Genomic DNA, 23,136 nt, shown 5'->3' with positions numbered 1-23,136 from the left:
AAAAGTAGTCACTGCTAAAAAGATCAATGTATCTATTAGGGATGATGAACTGTAGCTGTGATTTAAACTGACGATTTATTTGAGTATAAATAAGTAAACAGTGTTTTTCTTTGGTACGATTTATATAGCGTTAACTACAGGTTTCTAGCCACTGCAGGCTCATCATCAGATGGAGATATTACAGGAACATTATATCACGGACCAAGTGTAGCGAGACCACGTAGTGATGGAGCTGGAGAAATTGATGGAAATTTAGTAATCGATAATGAAACAATTATGAAACAGAAATGTTGTTATGTGTTGTGTACTTACAGCGCACTGCATCGTGATGTCCACAGCAAATCCGCTCCCATAATGTAGATTATCGGGTAATATACACAAATATGTATACTATTTAGGTGCACTTGGTTTTACACTTATTCGCAGAAGGTAAACACGGGATGTAATTACAAAGGTAGATACTATACTTTACTACGTCGGCCGGCCGAAGTGGCCGTGCGGTTAAAGGCGCTGCAGTCTGGAACCGCAAGACCGCTACGGCCGCAGGTTCGAATCCTGCCTCGGGCATGGATGTTTGTGATGTCCTTAGGTTAGTTAGGTTTAACTAGTTCTAAGTTCTAGAGGACTAATGACCTCAGCAGTTGAGTCCCATAGTGCTCAGAGCCATTTGAACCATTTACTACGTCACAAACTTTGAACTTTGCCTTGAGATGCATTGTATTAAGGAATAAATTTTACAGATAGGGTAATATATCAAAGTGAATCCTGCTAGCTGCAATATACATGTATTCACATAATACTGATTGAAAAGTTATACAAAAGATAAAAAAATAGAGTGAAATATTTACGATGCAATTAAAGAGCGAATGAGTTATAGGATGCCGTAGTTGTTATATGACTAGGAACGTAATTAATGCAGGAGGGTGAATGTATCTGATTATTGTGTTTTATGATGTTTTAGTCCCAGGGTGTCTTGGAAACTCTGGAAGAAAAAGTGTTACATTGATTCAATTTTTTCGATAAGGTTTTTTGGAAGTGTGATTTTAGCTTGTGGATGTAAATCTTTTATTACTCAGGGATATTCCTCGGAAGCCCTTTGTCAGAAATGTGTAGCACAGAAAGTCTGTCACTGATATCACTAACAGAGTGTTCATAATGAGCAACATGTGATGCGTAGCTGGACTTATTTAAATTTTTTATTCGAAGGCAAAGAGAGGACATTCGGCGAATGGACTGGTCTGCTCGTTCCCCGACTTAAATCACAACGAGCACGTGTGGGAAGCATTGGGGGAGATGTGCTACAGCAGGACCACATGTACCAGCGACCATCCAGTGGCTGCCAACCGCCCTGGTGGAGGAATGGAACGCCCTACACAAGGCCTTCTTACCAGTCTTGTGGCCACCACGGGAGCACGTTGCAGATAATGTATTGGTGTCCTCAGAGATCACACACCCTACAGAACTACGTTTCGTGTGACTAAAAGTGTGATTTCTGTTCATCTCATTGCTTATTACTTTCAGTTATCTGAGCCATGCGCACTCCCAACTATATGTCTTCATGAACTTCGCTGTCTATCTGTGTTTGGTCTCCCGCCCTTGTTGCGGTTACGTCGTGGCTCTTCTTCCGTCTACGTGTGGCAGCAGTGATGTGTATCGAAATTTGCGCCGTGTACCATCTTTGGCTTGGTGCATATAGTGTCCGGCTAGGGAGTCTGTAAGCGGTCGGTCGGTTGTTGCCGACGAGGGAAGTTATCTCCGAGCGGTGCAGTTGGTCGAGACAGCTGGCGGTCCCTGCGCAGTGTCGGAGCGTGTGTGGAGCTGCCTGATCGCCACGAGCTTCGTGGTTCACCGACTGAGGACGTCAAAGTTGAGTAGTGGTTTTAACTACCCAAACAACGTCCATTCATGTTGTGGTGGTTCGTTTCGGTGGTTTGCTGTTGGGGAGGTTTTCCTGTGAGCAACACTAAGTGTTTCTACTGCTTAAATTTAGCAATTAGCCATGTGGTGCAATTAACTATTTTGGCTGACTACAATTCGAGTGCAGCAGTGGAATTTTCTGCCTTGTGGCCGTAGTGTTCTGGTTACGTGCCCTGGGCACTGACGTAAATTCAGGCAGTGTTCCTTTGGGGTGAAGTTAACTATATTACCGTGTTTCAAATTCAAGTGTACCAGCGTAATTTTCTGGCTAGTGGCAGTTAGTGTTCGGTTACCTGTCCTGGCCACTAAAGTAATTTCAGGCAGCGTCCTTTCCTCACCTGTTGTCGCTGTCCAACATGCTATGTAATTTTGACAGCTAATACACACTCCATTGTGGATTATCACGTTTGTAACCTTTTCTGTTTGAGTTCTCATGTACTGATTGATGGGAAGCATGTCTTTGTGTCGGTCGGTCCGTAGCTGTCCCCTGGTTGGGTTCCGACAGATCAAGCGCAGTTGGGCTCACCACCTGTTTCGCGTAGGTGAACGAGGGCAGACTGACCTCCCTGGAGGCTTCTGAGTGCCACCGGTGTTAAATTATCTGTTTTCAGCTGCTTAAAACTCAGGGCTTATGGTTATTTTTTCTTTTTTTTCTTAAAAATTTTGCAAAATTAATTCTTTAATTTATCTTTCAAGATTAAACATTGCGGCCTTATGCCTTTAAAAGATTATGGTAATATATTTTAAAATTTTGAAACTTAATTGTGGCCTTCAGCCATTGGTGTTGCACCTTGCGTATGTTTGTTCTATCTGATTTGCCTTGAGGCTTTCCGCTTAGCTGTGATATGTTTTTTTATTTTTTTTATTTGTCTTTTAATTGCATCTTTATCTTGTTGATTTATGAGATTTCTTGTTTTTAAACATTGTGGCCTCCTGCCTTTAAAAGTGTATGGTAATATATTCTAAAATTTTGAAACTTAATGGTGGCCTTCAGCCTTTGGTATTGTACCTTGCATATGTTTGTTCTATCTACTTTGCTGTGATGTTTATCTTAATTATTTTATTGCTATCTTAACTGGATTTTTATCTTGTTGATTTGTTAAGATTTCTTGTTTGGAGGCCTTCCGCAGTGAAAGAGTTGCATTCGGCAAAGGTCCCGCTATGTGCCGCTCTGGTTGTAAAAGTGTTATTAAATTACAATAAAACAATTAGAAGGTGAATCTGACCCCAACCTTATTTGGCCCTTTCCATAATCCTAATTACCTGTTCTGCCCAGCGGGTTTAGCGGGCGTATCTTCTGTACTATACCTCAGTATTTGTTTTATGTATGGTCCAAGTTTCATTGAGCTGTGTTACTTAGCAGCGAAACATCACGCGAAGCTATTTTCGTCATTAAATTTACACACCACTGTACTTTTCTGCGTCTTATTATATGCACGGCCTTACATCGTTGTCTCTTTTTGGATTTGTCCTTCTGGATCTGTGGAATCGATTTAGAACGAGCCACACTGATTTTCGGTTGTATTCTCCTAACTGGGTGTCCTCACTTGTGTACTGAAGCTTCATTTATCTATCGTGCTCTTTCATCTGTCTGTTCCAGCAAGTATACTTGCACGAGAACTTTTTCACTGTCCGAATCACTGGCCAGAATCTGCCTTGATGAGTATATTTTCTCTGTCCTTGTCTTCAGATCCTGTGAAGAACGGTGAGAGTGTTGGGATGTGAATAGATTTTTATGTTCTTTGGTTTAGCGTAAGATATGAGCTTATTCGCCTTAAGTTATTCGATCTTCTTCTCTGCGAGGAAGCTGAGGCATACCATAGTCCTCAGTGGAACAGCTGAGTCGGGAGCCAAGTTGTTCCTTCGGCCTAAGTGGCCATACCGCATTTTCACACCTTGTGTAACCACCGCAGCTCACAGGGATGTGCCTGAATTACTGATGTTCGAAACATGTCATGTGATTAAGAATGTATGGCCTCACTTTTAGCCCGGTAAATCCTGTTTGAAAGCAACCCAGCAATACTGTAGTGTCAAATGTTACTGTAAATGCAGCTACGAGGGTTGAATGAAAAGTAATGCCTCCACCTTCGTTAATTCGGTTTGTATGGGAATATTTTAATCAATCAAACGCAGAAATAATTCTTAGAATGTGATCTTTAATTACCAATATTCACTTTTCCACATAATCACCAGCCAATTGGATACATTTCTGCCAGTGATGAACAAGTTTTCTGAAGCCGTCACGGAAGAAGTCGACACTGTTTCCGCAACCAAAGTCTCAAAGTTCTCCTAACTTCTTCATCAGAAGCATATCGATGTCCCCGATAGCCAAGCAAAGCAATAATGTGACCCACAAGTTCTTGTGAAATGCCGCTTGTGCTTGCAATGTCTCTCTGAGTGATACGACGATCGTCCTGAATCAATCTGTCAACATTTTGCTTTTGACACTCGGTGGTTGCTGTCACAGGACGTCCAACACTTTGTTTGCCACGCAGGTAACATGTTCCGCCTCGGCATCTTTAAACTTACTCTCCAAACGACGCACAGTAATCACATCAACACAATCACCATTAACTGCTTTCATTCTTTGATGAATCTCCTTTGGGGTGACACCTTCTGCTGTCATGAATTCAATGACTGCACGTTGCTTAAATCGCATTGACCGACTGTCTGCGTATGGTTCCATACTTTCCACGGTAACAACACAACCGTTCAATGCTAAGGCTTTCCGCCAACTGGAGCTGTAGAGAAGAGGCTACGGAACAAGCCGGTACCTGCCGCATACCAGTGCTGCCAACTGATGAGGAGTTACGAAGGTGGAGGCATTACTTTCCAGTCAACCCTTGTATTTCTCTGAAGTGCCATATATCCATTGCACTACGTTTCGTAGTTCAGCCTCTCCATTGTATGCCCTTTCTTCTTGAAGCTCTATTTCTACAAGAAATACCCTATTACACACTGTCTTAAGATCACTTGCTTGCCGGCCGCAGTGGCCGAGCGGTTCTAGGCGCTTCAGTCTGGATCCACGCGACCGCTACGGTCGCAGGTTCGTATCCTGCCTCGGGCATGGATGTGTGTGATGTCTTAGGTTAGTTAGGTTTAAGTAGTTCTAAGTTCTAGGGGACTGATGACCTCATATGTTAAGTCCCATAGTGCTCAGAGCCATTTGAACCATTTTTTGCGATCTCCCCTCCATCCTCACTACACGAACTTGCTTTTGCTTTTTTACTGTTTATGGTAAAGGGTTAACTTTGATATTAAAATGATTTTTATGAGTGCACCTTTGATTATTTCATGAATTTCTGATGATTTACTGTTCTCTGTCTCTTGTTTATAGTCAGCTTGTTGATTAACCGTTCTGCAGGAACCAGTTCCCTCCCTGAATCTTCAACAAACACGTTTATGTCTTGTATTATGGCTACAAGTATGACAGTTTATATACATTAGCATTTTTCATATATTTTCGTTACTAATGAGAGAGTAATTGAAGTAGTGTAGAAACACAAGGATGGTAGCAAATACAATGGATAGTATATCTGCAAGTGATTAATTACATGATCTTACGAATAAATGAAATTTAGGAATTTCTTACATACATGCTTACCCCTGTACAATATCTATGATTTATCACAGTAGATTAACACACTGTTTGCTTTAACAATGCTTAATACTAGACCAAGGTTTCCAAAACTGTGTTTCGTGGAACAGTCACGTTCCACGAAAGGTGAATAAATGCTGCATGAGAAACTCTGAGTGAGAGGGCATTTTTGATCGACATTTTGACGATACTGCCGTTTTTCAAATTTTATTATGATTTCTGTGTTACTAGTTACGATTTAAAGCGGAACTAATCACTAAATATAACAAGTTATTGTTTTTAACATATTTTTAGCCTCCAAAACAAGGTATTCCATAGGAGGAAAAGTTTGGGAACCCCTGTGCTACACTCATACTTATCCAAGAAATCTATTTAGTTCTCATGAAGAGAATCTGCTTGCTAGTGATCTTTGGTACAGAGGTATATGATGTACGTGCCTTACACAGCTAAGTTGTTATAAGAAACCTTTATTGTTCAGTTCACATTTATATGTAGTATGCAGTTACATGTATATGGCGGATGACGAACGTATGTTTTCCATCTTGCACAACTCTTAACTTAATTACAATGTCACATACAATGCCAGGCATAGAGTCCTACTCTTTCATGAAACACAAGCTGGTAATGTACAGCTTGTATCTATAAACAAAATCTATTCTAGTTCAAAAAAGGCACGGAACACAAATCTTTATTGTTCTGCTTCTTCATTATTGTGTACAACAACTTCATAATTATCTTCCTTTTCCTTTTAACTTACAGAGTGAAAGACAACAAAAGAGCCGTGACAATTTAAAACTAGCTAATCTTCACCATTGGTGATATCTCATAAGCAACCTTAAAAGTAACTAGCTGGAAATTCATTCTCCCTTTTTAGCTGTTTTGTGCATTGTTGTCAAAGGCAAACACAAGGGAATAGTAGGTTCCACTTGGAGATAAGCTTACTACGGTGAAAAGAAAACAAAAATTCTCCCTTTCATTTACAAAAAAATATAACATTGATTTCCATCGACTTTTCTTGTCACCATTTCATTTTTAGCCTTAAGTAAATATATTATTTCATGTTAAAGGACACAAAGTAAATTTATGGAGGAGAGTGTAATGTGTCAATTCAGTTGTGAATGTGATAAAGGAATCATGTCCGTAATTTATTATTTTTGGTTGATATTTTTTGATAAAATTGGATTCTCAATTGATTTTGATTCACATTCACAATTATTTATGAACTTAAAATTACTAGCACAATAAATTCCAGCAGAATCACATGTAGGTAATTTCCCATTTTACCTTAACGTAGGAAATCACTTTAGCTCCCACTTGAAATAATAGCACTCAGTGAAACAAGAAGTAAGGTACAGTTTCTTGATATAAATTGATAAGGGTGCATGAGAATCATGGGTTTTGGAGTTGTGCCAGAAATCACATAGAATCTACTGCCACATCATTGACTTGAGAACAGCTCATTGCTGTTGTGAAGGTAGACTCTGAAAATAAATTGTTACCAAAGGTGAAAGGTAAAATTCTGTGTTAACTGTGAAAAAACTGGAATATTAACAATCCTATGATTCATAAAGACTGACAATATCTTTTACAGCTAGAAACATCTCAGAAGCGGTGACAATGAGTTAAGCTAGGAAAACAGTGGAAGAGACAGAATTACAATTCATGTACATCTGTAAGATTTATATTATTAAAACTAATATGGCTCTTTAAAAATACTTTTCATTTAGAGAGCAGTAACTGCATATGGCAATACTTCACTAAAATAATGGTTCATATGAATGCTGTGGTCATACAGCCAAATTAAACTCATAAACTTTGTCAACATTTTAAATACGTTATCCGGAAAAATGCAAGTAATTGCAGTGAGCTGAATTTTTTTATGAGAGAATTCTATTACAAATAAAAAAAAAATGTTCAGTACCAATGTCGATAATAATTATATGAAGGAATATTTGAATGTTACATTCACAGTTTTCAAACAAATATCTGTGAAACCTGCACTGTTGAAGCTAGTCAGCGTTGTACCTTGAATCATACAATGTGATACTGCCTGAAAGAACTGCTGAATCAATTTCACCGCAAGGAAGGTTTGCTATATGAGTTCGGTTCTCTCTGCAAATGACTAGCACATTTCTCTTCGACACGTCAGAACTTATAATACTGTATAGAAAACGCAGTTTCACAATGAGTTGAACACCTCAGACTATTAAACAGGAGATAAGTTGTGTGACTAGCGTTTGCTTCCATACTTCACCGAAACGGGTGTAGTGAAGCTTTCTGTGCCAAACTTTAACGTCTGAGCGTATTTTTACTACTTAGGTGTGTTTAGAGGAATCTACTTTAAACAGGTGTAATTGTACAGCTTTTCGCATTTTGAAGGTAATTTTGCTATGTCAGATTTTTTGGTAGCTTGTAGTATGTATAATGGAGAAGTAATGGATATGAAAGGAGTTCACACGAAGATACTGAAAACCCACACAGTTTGTGGTCAAGTGTTATTGAAAATGTTGCAATACAAATCTCAGAGTATTCACTAGGATAGTAGGTTCTGTTTGTATATTCCGTAAAACAACAATGTGATTCGCCTAAATTTCTGACAAATTTATGATGGCAGTAGCAAAATTACGGAAAATTCGACAACCTAGTTCCAGCACCCTCCACACTCCTCGGAGAGTACGTGTTACAAAAGGCAGTAATGATAAGTTGCAAAAAAAGTTCATTATCGTTTTCTCAAATTCAATTCTGGGTAGCTTGTCGAAAAAACAGTTCTGAACTATTGTTGAAAACAGGAAAACCCGGAAGAGGGTATCGGCGAGAAGGGAAGAGAAGACGCCATGACGCGCGTCTGCCGTTACAATTTCTTGTACCAGAACAGGTAGTGGTCACCCTCGTCCACGAACAGCCCGTCAACACCTGCAGACAGGAAAAGGACACGAAATTAGTCTTGTTGGCTTCAAACATCTGATTATGTTAACAACAAAAATACACACCCACACACCTACACACACACACACCTACACACACCCACCCACACACACACACACACACACACACACACACACACACACACACAGACACAGAGACACAGACACACACACACACACACACACACACACACACACACACTGCTACAGATAAAGGGGTGGATAAAAATATGGAAACACCATACACACAATAGATTATGAGGCCTAATACCACGCAGTCGTCGTGAACTGGATACGAGGGCGAGTCAAATGAAAACCTCACATATTTTTTTAAATATTATTTATTGTGCAGAAGTGGTACAAAAATGTATCAATTTTCAACATAATCTCCCCTACCCTCAGTGCAAGTCCTCCAGCGCTTACAAAGAGCTTAAATTCCTTTAGAAAAAAATTCTTTTGATAATCAGCGCAACCACTCATGTACGGCCTGGCGTACCTCTTCATCAGAACGGAACTTCTTTCCTCGCATTGCGTCTTTGAGTGGTCCAAACATATGGAAATCACTTGGGGCAAGGTCTGGTGAGTGTGGTGGATGAGGAAGACACTCAAAATGCAGGTCTGTGATTGTTGCAAATGTTGTACGGGCAGTGTGGGGCCTTGCATTGCCATGTTGGAAAAGGACACCTGCTGACAGCAATCCACGTCGCTTTGATTCTATTGCAGGCCGTAGATGATTTTTTGTGAGATCTGTGTATGATGCAGTGGTGACGGTGGTCCCTCTAGGTATGTAATGCTCCAGAATGACGCCTTTTTCGTCCCAAAAGAGAGTCAGCATAACCTTCCATGCTGATGGTTCTGTTCAAAACTTCTTTGGTTTTGGTGATGTGGAATGGCGCCATTCCTTGCTCGCTCTCTTTGTGTGGTGTGCATACTGTCAGACCTTCGGAACACACACCATCAGATTATTTGACTTGTCGCTCTAACGAAGTAGGCGAGTGTCAGCAATATGTCTCGTGGTCTTATTGTGGCGTGTTTATCTTCTGCTATTAGGTCAGACGATAGAAATGCCGCTTGCACGTTTAGAGTAGCAGATTGACGGTGACCAACTTTAAACAGAACTTGATTAATTTTCACACACATTTATTAAAATAATAAAAAGCATAGACATTATGTAACTTGATTCTGGAAGCTGTTTACAATTGACAATCTGAAGTTCCTTTGGTCTTGGTACGTTAATCTTATTCTCACATACCTCTGATACTTGACAAAGTGTCTATTCATTTATCTTCATGGCTATGTACAGGAATATGGTAATCTTATTAGGCGCAGACTGAATCTTGACTATAGAGTGGTACAGACTAATGTAGACTGGTACTGACAGGTGCAGATAAATGCAGACTAATGCAGACTGACTAATCGGAGGTCTGTACACTCGTTATAATGCCTCGTGCATTCATGTATCACTGCGCGAGTGTGATTCGCGAGGAGAAAAGGTTCTACGTTAGCAGCAATCACATTGGCTGCGTTACATATTAATACGCGGGTCGGCGGAAGCAGAATTTGGTCCGTCTCTGAGGCAGCGCCATCTCATAGTGCGGAGTTGGACGAGCACTGCGCCTGCGCTGTTGTGCTTAGTGGGGCGCGCTCTAGTGGGAAAGTCGTGTACGCGCTGACTACGTGGAACTATGTACACAACACTTCGTTTTCGGTTGGTGTAAGTGAACCCAGGTTTCGACCCCAGTAACGATTCTTGCAACGGAGCCATCATCTTCTCTTTCAAAACGCCGAAGAAGTTCTTCACAAGCATCAGAACGTCGTTCTCTCATTTCAGGAGTCAGCTGCCGTGGCACCCATCTTGCAGACACTTAGTGAAGCTGGAGCACATCATGCACAATGTGCTGTGCTGACCCATGACTAATCTGTAAACATGCTGCAATGCATTCAGTGTCACTCGGCGGTTTTCCTTCACTATGGCTTCAACTGCTGCAATGTTCTGTGGAGTCACAACTCGTTGTGCCTGACCTGTACGAGGAGCATCTTCCACTGAAGTCACACCATTTGCGAACTTCCTACTCCATTCGTAGACTTGCTGCTGTGGCAAACATGCATCACCGTACTGAACCTTCATTCGTCGATGAATGGCAATAGGTTTCACACCTTCACTACGCAAAAACCGAATAACAGAACGCTGTTCTTCTCTGGTGCACTTCTCAAGTGGGGCGGCCATCTTTATACTGATACTGCGACGGTATGTGTGCATCTGCACTATGCTGCCATCTATAGGCCATTCTGCACGCTGTTTGTAGCACGCTTACCAACTTACGGGATAACGGCGCGAAATTTCGATTTGTTATTACAAATTTAAGGTTTTCATTTGACTCACCCTCGTAAACACAGGTCGTGAACGGTTTTCATGGGGATCTTAATGCATTCTTACTGCAAAACATTGTCAAGTTCAGATAACGCTGATGGAGGTGGATAGCCATGAAATATCCTTCTCTCCGAATTAGACCACAAAGACTCAATAATATTACGATCTGGTGACTGTGGAGGACAGGGGAGATGTGACAATTCATCCTCCTGCTTACAAAACCAGTCATGGAACATGCAAGTTATGTGAATAGAGGCCCTGTCATAATCCAGCATCTCAGATGGGGAAGAAACATTGTACCATGGGCTGGACCTCGCCAGACAATACGTTCACATAATCCTTGGCAGTAATGCGATCTTGGAGAGTAACAGAGAGCCCATGGAATACCACAATATGGCTGCCCAAGTCATCAGCGAACCCCCGTCATGTTTCACTTTTGGGACGCAAACTCGACCAGAAGCTGGATACGGTGTGAAACAGGACTCATGCGACAAAATGACTTTCTGCCATTGCTACACAGTCCTGGTTTTATGGCTTCGGTGCCACGTTTTCCTGTTACGTCTATTTGCACCACTGATGTGTGGTTTTGGAATTCCAGATCGTCCTATAATTCTCTGCTTCTAGAGTTTCCTTCGTGTTGTTTTAGTGCTGACAGGATTCACAAGTGCAACATAGAGCTGTGCAGTAATTTACAGTTGTCGTTCTCTTATTTTTCATCGCAGTCCTTTTTCATTGACTGTCTGTCACGATCATACAACACACACTTCCGTCTGCGTCGGGTTTAGCGGTAGATGTTTTCCTGCTTTCCTGATATAAATCTTCCGTACGGTGGCTCTTGAAACACTAAACATCTCGCCAACCTTGGTCTTGGGAGCATCCACCACATGAACAGCAACAATTTGCCCAAATGCGAATTCGCTTAGCTGCGACGTAATGCACTCACAACTACATAGAACACTTTTCTGAGCACAACTGACGGTTGCAATGTATTAAGGATGTCCCACAGAAAATAAAACAACGCAACCTGCAGTATTGCTTAGCATCTGCATTTTTGTTCACGCGTGCATTTCCACCGTTTCCTCCAGCCTCTGTATTTGAATGAAAGACTGATTAAATTTATCAACTCCCATCCAGCAATACACTTCCTCAAAATTTCTCGTCAACTCCATCGATTAGACAACAAAACATGGTGGCATAATTACAAAGGTCCTTCAAAAAGTTTTGCACAGTCCTATTTTTTTATTTTTTGAAAGGGGAGAATGAATTTTTTATGAACACACTTAAACAATTTAGCTATAAGTTGGTATATAAAAGTATTTTCTTCATTTACAGGTGAGCCATAATGAACCGTGAAGTAGATGTCAGGTTGGATGGAGTTCCTCTTCAAGATCGGCGATGACACTGCCACATCGATTCACAGGAAGTTGCTCCCTGTTTATGGGGAGGTCACAGTGGATCGCAGCAGTATCCAGCGGTGGTTGCAGAGATTTAAAGAAGGTGATTCTCTCTGATGGACAATTCACGATGCGGTAGACCATCGACGGCAGTGAGTGGTGTGAATAAGGAGACCATTGATCAAATAATCCAAAATGACAGATGTGTGACGATACGACAGCTTGCTGAAATGACTCGTTTGTCATCGGGTAGTGTGGTATCACTGGTAGAGTCACTAGGGTACAGAAAAATCTGTACACGTTGGGTGCCTAGATTATTGACAAGAGGAATGAAAACGATGAGGAAGAATGTGTGCGAGGGTCTCATGCAGACCTTTACTGAAGAGTGGAAACAGTGTTTTGACGACGTCAAGACCCAGGATGAAACATGGCTGTTTTTGTCCGAACCTGAGAGCGAAACGCAATCTAAGGAGTGGCGTCATCCGTGTTCCCCTCGGAAGAAGAAACCAAGACTTTGAGGAACAGCAGGCCGAAAGGTGATGGCCTCCTTCTTCTGGGATCATTGTGGTGACATTTTCATTGACTTCTTTTACCCGGGCTCCACAATTAACCGGGACCGTTACTGTTTGTCATTGGACAAGCTGCGACGTGACATCAAGACCCACAGACCACAGCTTCAGGGTCAGGGTCAGGTCATCAGACTACACCACGACAATGCCAAACCCCATACAGCCCTTATGACACAGGAGAAAATCAGGAAAATGGGTTGGAAAATTGTCCCTCATCCTCCCTACAGTCCGGATTTGGCGCCGTCTAATTTTTACCTCTTTGGTCCTCTGAAGGCCGACCTGCGCGTTAAAACATCTGATAGTGAGAAAGACCTTATTTCCTGTGTCAAGCGATGGTGTAAAAGTCAATCCCTAGAGTTTTACCAAAGTGCATTTACATCATGGAAAGAACTTTGGGATGGATGCGTCACAGCTGATGGAGGCTACACTGAGTAGGTTCAATGTTTAGCTAAATGTTCAAAGCATGTTCACAAAAAATTTTATTCTCCTCCTGCAAAAAATTAAAAACGTTAGAGACGACTGTGCAAAACATTTCAACGCCTTTTGTTCAGTTTTGATTATCTACAAGGAAGACATGCGAAAGAGATGTGGCCATTACGTGGAGGTGACCTATTCTTTCTAGTAGAGTTGGCAAATACTTTGGTCCCGTTTTATGATTCTTAGATACTTACGAAATTTGAACCTGGCTCTCTTCTGCTCTGAACACAATTGGTATGTGCGGCCAGGTACTTGCGCCGAAGTTTACCATCATGGTCATGACTTCCTCTCATGTTGTTGCTAACTCTCAGGTTAAAGAAAAAATATGTTTTGGAATTTATAATCTTTACTGCTTTTGTATTTGCCTGTCCGTTGTTCGTTAGGGATTTTTGTAAGTTTTATAACTTTTATTTTTTTCCCCAAGGGTCTTTTAAATGTAACAGCCTCGTTTAAAAAAGTAAATTGTTTTTGCATATGTCTTACTATAATACTCGATGCTTAACTTCACTGGAATTTTATATTTTGTGGACACTTTGGCTGGACAGTCCTATTTTTTTCGTTTTGTTAGGAGACAATCCATTCCAGTAACACTTCTTTTGATATTATGTTCTCGTCTCACTGTTATTTATCTTTCTGCCAAGAGGTACTTCACTGTATCGATTTTTCATTGTTCTGATGTCCCCCTATTTTCCCTTCAGGCACGTATTTTAATTCTAATTTAGATGAAAATATCAATGTACAGAGTCTTTTATGACTATCGAAGCTACGACTCGTCTTAGCCGGGCATTGCTTTTAACCAATATGTGACAGGGCAATATTTCCGTGTACTACTCCGGAGTTGTCAGTATGTGCCATACTGTGGGTCGGGAAGCCGAGCTCACGTACTCTCACCGCTACTTGTGTAAGCATTGTTTATTTGGGGGCTCTCAGAACGGATTTTCAATTTCCCTTGAGTATCATCATTTACCGCCAAAGACCTTGCCGCAGTGGCAACGCCGGTTCCCGTCAGATCACCGAATTTAAGCGCTGTCTGGATAAGCTAGAACTTGGATGAATCACCGTCCGTGTCTGCGGAGCGCTGTTGACAAGCGGGGTGCTCTCAGCCCTTTTGAGGCCAATTGAGGGCCTATTAGATTGAGAAATAGCGGCTTCGGTCACGAAAACTGTCAATGACTGGGAGAGCGGTATGCTGACCACATGCCTCCCATATCCGCATCCAGTGACGCCTATGGGTCGAGGAAGACAGGGCGGTTGGTCGGTACCATCGGGCCTTACGAGGCCTGTTCGGAAGCAGAGAGAGTCATTATTTATCATCAGGATTCTTTAGTAATTTGGCTGAGTATCAGTATCCTTGTTTGTTCTAGGTTCAACTCATATGTAATTCACTGTTAAGTTTTCTGACGTTGCATTTTTACGCTGTGATCTGCGTTATGGTAGGGGACAGCTGTATTCTATTGAGAGGCAGCTTTCCTGTCTAAAAAGGTCCATGGTCTTCCTTTTGTTATTTATAATGCAATCAGAAATTTTGTTATATAGTTTACAGTACACAGACTAACAAGAAGTTTTTTGGATCTTCTTTAGGTCAGTCGTTTGACACCTGACGATGTGATTATGTAGTCACGGAACTAGTGGTGAATCAACGGAAAATCAATAAATCTTCTCGCAGAAGCTGTTACTGTTATTTTTAATTCAAATTATAAGATTAGATGGTGATTTTACTATCCTCAGTGAAAGTGAAAAATTACAAGGACTGTTGAATGGAAGTGAACAGTGAAATAAGTACAGATTATAGATTGAGAGTAAACCAAAGTAAGGCGAAGTACCAGAAATGAAATAGCGGGAAATTTAACGTAAAAATTGGTGATCATGAAGTAGACAAAAAGAAAGTCTACCATCTTGGAAGCAAAATAATACATGGTGGGTGAAGCAGGGAGGGCATAAAAAGCAGACTAGCAAAGGTACAGAGGGAATTCCTGGCCAAAAGAAGTATGCCAGTATCAAATATCGGTCTTAATCTGAAGACGAAATTTCTGAGAATGTACGTTTGGAGCACAGCATTGTATGGCAGTGAATCGTGGACAGTAGGAAAGCGAGAACAGAAGAGAATCGAAGTATTTGAAATGTGGTGCTACAGAAGAATGCTGAAAATTGAGAGGACTGATAGGATAAGGAAAGGGGTGGTTACTCGCAGAACCGGAGAAGAAAGGAACGTATGGGAAACATTGACAAGAAGATGGGACAGGGCGATAGGACACGTGTTGAGACGTCAGGGAATAACTTCCATTGGACTAGTGGGAGCTGTAAAAACTGCTGAGGAAGACAACGATTGCTATACGTTCAGCAAACAAAGTAGGTTGCAAGTGCTACTCCGATATGAAGAAATTGGCGCAAGAAAGAAATTCGTGGCGGACCGCAACATACCAGCCAGAAGACAAAAAATTAAAATCGCTCAAGCATAAAATGAGTCTGTGGACCTGCAACCTCGGTCAGTCGAACGACCACAAGGTAAGTAGACCCACGAGAGCTGTGGAACTGAGGGCCTGCTGTTGGGGCTCGCCTCTTATAAATAAAACGATTAAGTGCAGAGACAGATCTGAATTGCACGAAGTGTGGTCTGGATTATAAGCATACAGCTGTAAGAATTAGATTAAGTTTGCAAGCCAGCCAGGGAAGATGCTTTGCACAGGAAGTAACTGAGGAAATGGCGCAGTACATCAGCTGTAGAACCTGGAGCAGCTGTAGGACAATCAACAGATTTGTCCACTCGTGATTTTCTCACACCGTAAACGAAGAATAGCAAACGTGAATACTGCGAAAGGCATGATTTTTCATTTCCAGCAGAAGATGCCCATAGGTTGTCGAATTTCTGAAGTACACGGACACGATTAACAGGTGGTGGTTGACGCCTTTGATCTTCGATTCTCTCTTAGTCTTCTGGTGTGGATTTTGATGTGTCGGTAACCACGGGGATGAAGGTGAACATTTTTGCTGACTGGGTATTATCCAGGATGACCATCCGAGGATGACAGAAATTAGTACATACCAACTGGACGACATGAAATGTGACAGTAGTGTTCGGATTCATGTTTGTAGCCCAATTCAAATCTATAGACCTTGCTTAATACGATGACACTAAAACTAATTTTAGTGTTTGATTCATTTCAGTGAAAACATGTTGTCACCTAATAGCCTACCAGCGTACTGTACCCTTCTGAATCTTCCTTCTGATTTCGTAATTTACCCTACGATCTTCATCTTTCCATACACAAAGTGTTTTAAGCTCTTCTTCTACTTCCAATTATTGTCACTGAACTGTAACACAACTTCTTTTCAATTTACTTCCTCAGGCCACTATATCTATGTCATGCATCCATGAATGAAAATCAACACAAAATTTAGCAAAACAGAGAGAAGTCTGTAGTGTCACAAACGAAACGCCGCTCATGTTGTTGCACTGGCGTGACAGAATTGAAACAACATACCAACAGGCGTGATGAGTTGATTTGATGGGGGATCTGCAGGGTTTGGCAGTGTGGGCGTCTGGTACAGTAGCCAGAACAGGTAGCTGGCTGGTTCCTCCTTGCGACCCGCCAGTGTGTGTACATAGTGCCCGTTAGGCCACTCCGTCGCCTCGAACCTGTAAAGAGTCAGAACGAGAGAAGTCGTTAAGTGGGCTTGACGGAATTTCAGCATGATTGGTTACAACAGACAAAACAAGTGTAGCAGCATCTACACATTATTACTGGTGGTGGTTGCTGGCACTATAATAATTATGATGGTAATAGTGATGGTACAATGGTGGTGTTTGTGCTTGTAATGTGATGATCGCAATGACTGTGGTCATTATGATGGTAGTGGTAGTGATATGGGATGATGGTGATTCTAATATAGAATGTGATAAGATAGCAGTGGTGGACGATCAATTAGCATAATATAACCTGATAACGAAAAGATGTATTTTGGGAATGAATATATGCATCATAGTGATGGGGAGAGAGAGAGAGAGAGAGAGAGAGAGAGAGAGAGAGAGAGAGAGAGAGAGAGATAGAGAGAGACTGACTGTTGGAAACGTGTAGTACGATGAGAAAGATGTGGTTAGAGGGACATGGGTTGGATGTAGCGAGTGAGATGATGATACTGATGTGTGACCGGCATGTAATGATGTAATCGTGACGATATATCGTGTTGGTGATGAGAACAATATGTTGATGATCACATGAAGATGATTGTGTGGTTGGTAAGGTAGAGTGCTGTACCTTGGAACACTTTCGCCTCTAGCTGGCCATATAATAGAAGTTCAATGTGTTTTCTTATTTCATTTCAAATGACGTGATTCACTTTACGTTTGTTGTAGATATTTTCTAAAATTTCAGAAATTACGCCGCAATAAGTAAGGTTTTTCCAAATGTGAAAGACTGTTCAAATGTACAATATTGTCATGTACCCAGCAACAAATACTACATAAAAATCTAAAGGCTTGCAATTGAGAAAATCCTGTTAGCACTATGTTTAGTATTATTCTATTATACACCAATTATCAGTAACTGAAACGCAAATAAGAAATAGTGGTTTGAAAAACCAAAGTTAAACACATTTTGAAATAGAACCGTTGTAAACTAACAAAAATTGCCATTTTCAAGATGGTAAAATTGTTAAGACGTTGAAGACACTGACTTATTTTGTAAATATCAAGTTTTCCATGGTGAAAAGACCTTGCGCTTGAAGGTAACTAGAAGACTGTGCACGACTGACGACTGACGAAGCATGGCTTCCATATGTTATGAAACTAATTTTAAAAACATACAGAATTTTACTTTGTAGCTGAAGTACCACAAAAAAAGCTTCGATATACAAGATGTAACGCGTATAAGTGTCGATATTTCTGTTGGTGACTGAGGACAATCTACTGAACAACATTACATCAGTATTATTTATGGCATTGGAGAATTGTAAGCCGTTACTAGTCGTATGTTTTTAATGTGAGTAGTTCCTCTAAGTGCATATGGCAAAAGTAAGCCATAAATGCTTATGTATTTTCACCTGGGCAGCATGTCAGTTGTTGCAATGTGGGTGCATGGATACAAAATAGACAGACTATACTGACACGTAGTCCACTTACCCGTTAGCACCTAAATATGTGGAATTCTTAAAGCTTACAAGGCTGCACAAACCACAACCTCATGCTCTATAACAACAAGAACAGTGGAAAATGACAGAAACTGCTGATGGTGGCTTCCAATGCCTGTTCTTTCTCACGATAGTAAAAAAGGGCACTAGGTTGAAGCAGCACCCGAGAAACATTGTGTGTTCCTAGGTACAACACTCTCTCCTACATTACGGGACAAAAATATTTAAACATACAAATCCGCGGAGTCTGTTCTTCAGGACATGTCCGAAAGAATAGACACTAGACAGAATACACAGCCATGATACATATGAAATAATTGATGATGGAGGCGGATGAAAGGAAAGGGAAAGAATTAGTGGCGTGGCACTGTATGCGGAATCAGCAGCGCCAAGTGAAAATGTGTGCCAGACGGGGACTCGAACCCGGAACCTCCGGCTTTCTAGGCAGCCGCATAAACCAGTACACCAACCGGACACACTGTTGATCGTAAATGCCTTGACTATCTCGGTATGCTGCTCGCCTGGCTCACACTCCCACCTTGTACCACCTATCTGCAGTCCTCGTCCATATTCTCTAAACTCACTAATTTTTAGATTCGCATTGGAGGTCGAACGTAAATATAAATCCACACTGAAGGTTGCAGATTAATTGACCATCGAAGCGAAACAATTATACGAATGTTCTTTTGGAGAGATACCACTTTTCTTAATAATTTATTTGCATCGATGGGCAATTAATCCACAACCTTTAGTGTGGATGCACATTTAGCGCCTGTGGGAATCTAAAAATTAGTGAGTGTGGAAGACTTAGATGGGGCCTGCAGACAGATGGCGCTAGGTGGGATTGTGGGTTAGCTGGGAAGCATACTGAGACAGTCAAGATATTTACGATAAATACTGTGTCCAGGTGGTGCAGTGGTTAATGCAACTGCCTAGTAAGCAGGAGATCCCGGGTTCGAGTACCGGTCCGTCACACATTTTCACTCGCCGCCGCTGATTCAGTATAAATCCCGACGTAGCTTACATAATTAATTTCTTCCCTTTCCTTTCCTTTGTCCCGCTCCAGCTTTACATAAAAATATTAGGACTTAATGTGTGAGTCAGGCTATACAGATGACGTCAGGGGGCGACTCACTGGTAGTGCTCATCCTGCTGGGCGGCGAGCATCATGACGTTGTAGAAGCTGGAGTTGCGCGCGGGTCGCAGGGTGAGCGAGTAGTTCTCGGAGACCTCGGTGCCCACCCACAGCGAATACGTCACCGTCACCTCGTCCGGCTGCTGGCTCGAGTTGCGGCTGCCGGATGACGTCACCACCTCGTCGCTGGGTCCGGCGCTGGAGCCGCCGTCGGGACGCCCGGGGGACGTCGTCGCGGCCAGCGGCGGCGCCAGAGGGGCCGAGTTGCCGCCGAAGTCGAAGGACACCGGGCCTATGGACGTTGGCATCAGAGGACTGTCTGCACGTACTCTCAGGAGCACAAAAACTGGATGTCAGTGATTGTAGAGTTAGATGAAGGTTTCTACACCACTACATTAAATTCTCTGTTGTATGTCAGTATTCCAGGCTACGCTATGGCCGGCCGAAGTGGCCGTGCGGTGAAAGGCGCTGCAGTCTGGAACCGTGCGACCGCTACGGTCGCAGGTTCGAATCTTGCCTCGGGCATGGATGTTTGTGATGTCCTTAGGTTAGTTAGGTTTAACTAGTTCTAAGTTCTAGGGGACTAATGACCTCAGCAGTTGAGTACGCTATGGAGAAGCCTGAGGTGTAATCTACATAAATAAAAATCAGTTACTGCATGTATGAAACATAGTCATCTGAGTACAACTTAACCGATTTGGTCGATTTTTGTTGTGTTCGTTATTGTCAGAGCAAGGTTTCAACGAAAGAAAATTTTTGGAACATCCAACGGATATATAGGTGATATATAAAGAGTAAATGTTGCTACCGACAATCTCGAAATGTTGTTGACCAATTTACTAAAATTGTCAATGTCAATAAAATTCAATATTAGCCGTATACTTTAAGATATTACACACATCTAAAAAAGTTTTGCATCACCCCGGTTCCCAGAACTCCTGGAGATAAACTTTGACTGTGGAATTTGTATCACAGACACAAGCCCTATGACTGTCTAGAGATGTCACTAAACCCTCCAAAAGATGCATGAGCAGAGCAGACGGAGGGGGTCCGACAGCTGGTCAGTTCCAGTCATTCCGCCAGGAACGATGTCCACGGCTCGTGTTGCCTCTAGTTCAACAATGCCTAGTCGGTCAATACCGCGGTTCGATCGCGTCCGCATTGTTACTTCGTGCCAGGAAGGGCTCTCAACAATGGAAGTGTCCAGGTGTGTCGGAGTGAAACAAAGCGATGTTGTACGGACATGGAGGAGATACAGAGAGAGACAGGAACTTCGATCACACGCCTCGCTCAGGCCGCCGAAGGGCTAGTACTGCAGTGGATGACCGCTGCCTACGGATTATGGCTCGGAAGAACCCTGACAGTATCGTCACCATGTCAAATAATGCTTTTCGTGCAGCCACAGGACGTCGTGGCACAACTCAAAGTGTGCGCAATAGGCTGCATGATGTGCAACTTCACTCCCGACCTCCATGGCGAGGTCCACCTTTGGAACCACGACACCATGCAGCGCAGTACAGATGGGCCCAACAACATTCAGAATGGACCGCTCAGGACTGGCATCACATTCTCTTCACCGATGGGTGTCGCATATGCATTCAATCAGATAATCGTCGGAGACATATTTGGAGGCAAACCGGTCAGGCTCAACGCCTTGGACACACTGTCCAGCGAGTGCAACAGGATGGAGGTTCCCTGCTGTTTTCGGGTGGCATTATGTAGGGCCGACGTACGCCGCTGGTGGTCATGGAAGGCGCCGTAACGGCTGTACGATACGTGAATACCATCCTCCGACAAATAGTGCAACCATATCGGCAGCATATTGGGGAGGCATTTCGTCTTCATGGACGACAATTCGCGCCTCCATCGTGCACATCTTGTGAATGACTTCCTTCAGGATAACGACATCGCTGACTAGAGTGGCCAGCATGAACCGTTTCGAACATGCCTGGGATAGATTTAAAAGGGCTGTTTGTGAACGACGTGAGCCAAAAACCACTCTGAGGGATCTACACCGAATCGCCGTTGAGGAGTGGGACAATCTGGACCAACAGTGCCTTGATGAACTTGTGAATAGTATGCCACGACGAATACAGGCATGCATCAATGCAAGAGGAGGTGCTATTAGGTATTAGAGGTACCGGTGTGTGCAGCAATTTTGACCACCACCTCTGAAGGTCTCGTTGTGTGGTGGTACAACATGCAATGTGTGGTTTTCATGAGCAATAAAAAGGCGGAAATGATGTTTACGTTGATCTCTATTCCAATTTTCTGTACGGGTTCTGGAACTCTCGGAAACAAGGTGAAGCAAAACTTTTTTTGATGTGCGTATTTTATTTTATTCTGAAAGCAAGCAATTTCGGCATTTCATTTTCCATTCTCAGGCCCCATACACTTCTATCCAAATAGCCATAAATCACTGGCTATCGTGAATTCCAATCGTTATACAATTCCTTAGACGATACCGTAACGAATGTTCGGACGGACGTAAGCTACTCTACTGAACATTCACACAGAAACTGACGTAGAGAGGGGTGGGAGGAGGGGAGAGGTGTTATCCACAGAGAGAGATTGGGGGGGGGGGGCGGAAGGCGGAGGAGATGTATGGAGCTACTGATCATTCAGACAGAAATGGACATAGTAGTAGTAGTAGTAGTAGTAGTAGTGGTAGTAGGAGGAGGAGGAGGAGGACGAGATGGACAGAGAGAGAGAGAGAGAGAGAGAGAGAGAGGGGGGGAGGTGTTTATGCACAGAGAATGGGGGTAGAAGGTGATGCATAGAGCTACTGACCATTCAGAGAAAAATTGACATAGGAGGAAGAAGAGGAGATGGACAGGGAAAGAGGGGAGAAGGAGGTTATGCACAGAGAGAGAGAGAGAGAGAGAGAGAGAGAGAGAGAGAGAGAGAGAGGGAGGGAGGGGCAGGAGAGTACGGAGCTACTGAACTTTCAGACATAAATGAACTTAGAGGGAGAAGTTGAAGGTGGACAGAGGAGGAGGGAGGAGGTTATGCACAGAGAGATTGGGGGAGGACGAGATGTACAGGTGTACGGAGAGAGAGAGAGAGAGAGAGAGAGAGAGAGAGAGAGAGAGAGAGAAATGGACAGGGAGAGGGTGGGGTAAGGAGTTTAGGATGTATATTCGATTCCTATACATATTTAGCACTTGCGAAGCATTGACAGGTTCATTAGTAGTATTATAAAATTACGATGAAAAGAGTTCTGACAATTATTCATACCAATTCGTTGAAGATACTCGTTGAAATTCATGTTGAAAACTTTTAGCTGTCTTATTTTGCATAGTGGTATTGATTTAGGTCATAGACAATTTTCAAGCTTAGCCTAAACGAGGAAATACCAGACGTTAGAGATTGTACAATTTGACAATTTAGAGTAAAGTTATAAACAGCATACTTACAGGCATAATTAGCAGGAACATTACACCGTGACGCAAACGATTACAAGTTGCTGTTGCAGGTCAACCATAGTCAACAAAATTGTCAGCAATATGATGATTATACAAGGCATTTGTCACCAGAAGGCTTGTTCACATCGAAAATCAATAATAAATTAACTGACCGAAATAGGTTAAGCAGTACGCGATAAACACGCGAAGAATGGCATGT

General features: G+C 42.3%; 1 protein-coding gene across 1 annotated transcript in view; it reads right to left on the bottom strand.

Annotated features, from left to right (window-relative positions):
* Positions 1 to 5,966: 5,966 nt before the first annotated feature.
* LOC124544719 (uncharacterized protein CG3556-like) overlaps positions 5,967 to 23,136 on the bottom strand; it is a 113,926-nt gene continuing 96,756 nt past the window's right edge. Inside the window, exons 6-8 of the mRNA XM_047123364.1 lie at positions 19,513 to 19,804; positions 16,733 to 16,887; positions 5,967 to 8,428 (exon numbers count right to left, since the gene is read on the bottom strand). Coding sequence (XP_046979320.1) covers positions 8,367 to 8,428; positions 16,733 to 16,887; positions 19,513 to 19,804 — 509 coding nt within the window. The 3' untranslated portion in view covers positions 5,967 to 8,366. The remainder of the gene's footprint in view (positions 8,429 to 16,732; positions 16,888 to 19,512; positions 19,805 to 23,136) is intronic.

Source organism: Schistocerca americana, chromosome 8, assembly GCF_021461395.2.
Source record: "Schistocerca americana isolate TAMUIC-IGC-003095 chromosome 8, iqSchAmer2.1, whole genome shotgun sequence".
Lineage (NCBI taxonomy): Eukaryota > Metazoa > Arthropoda > Insecta > Orthoptera > Acrididae > Schistocerca > Schistocerca americana.
This window is presented reverse-complemented; position numbering and strand designations above follow the sequence as displayed.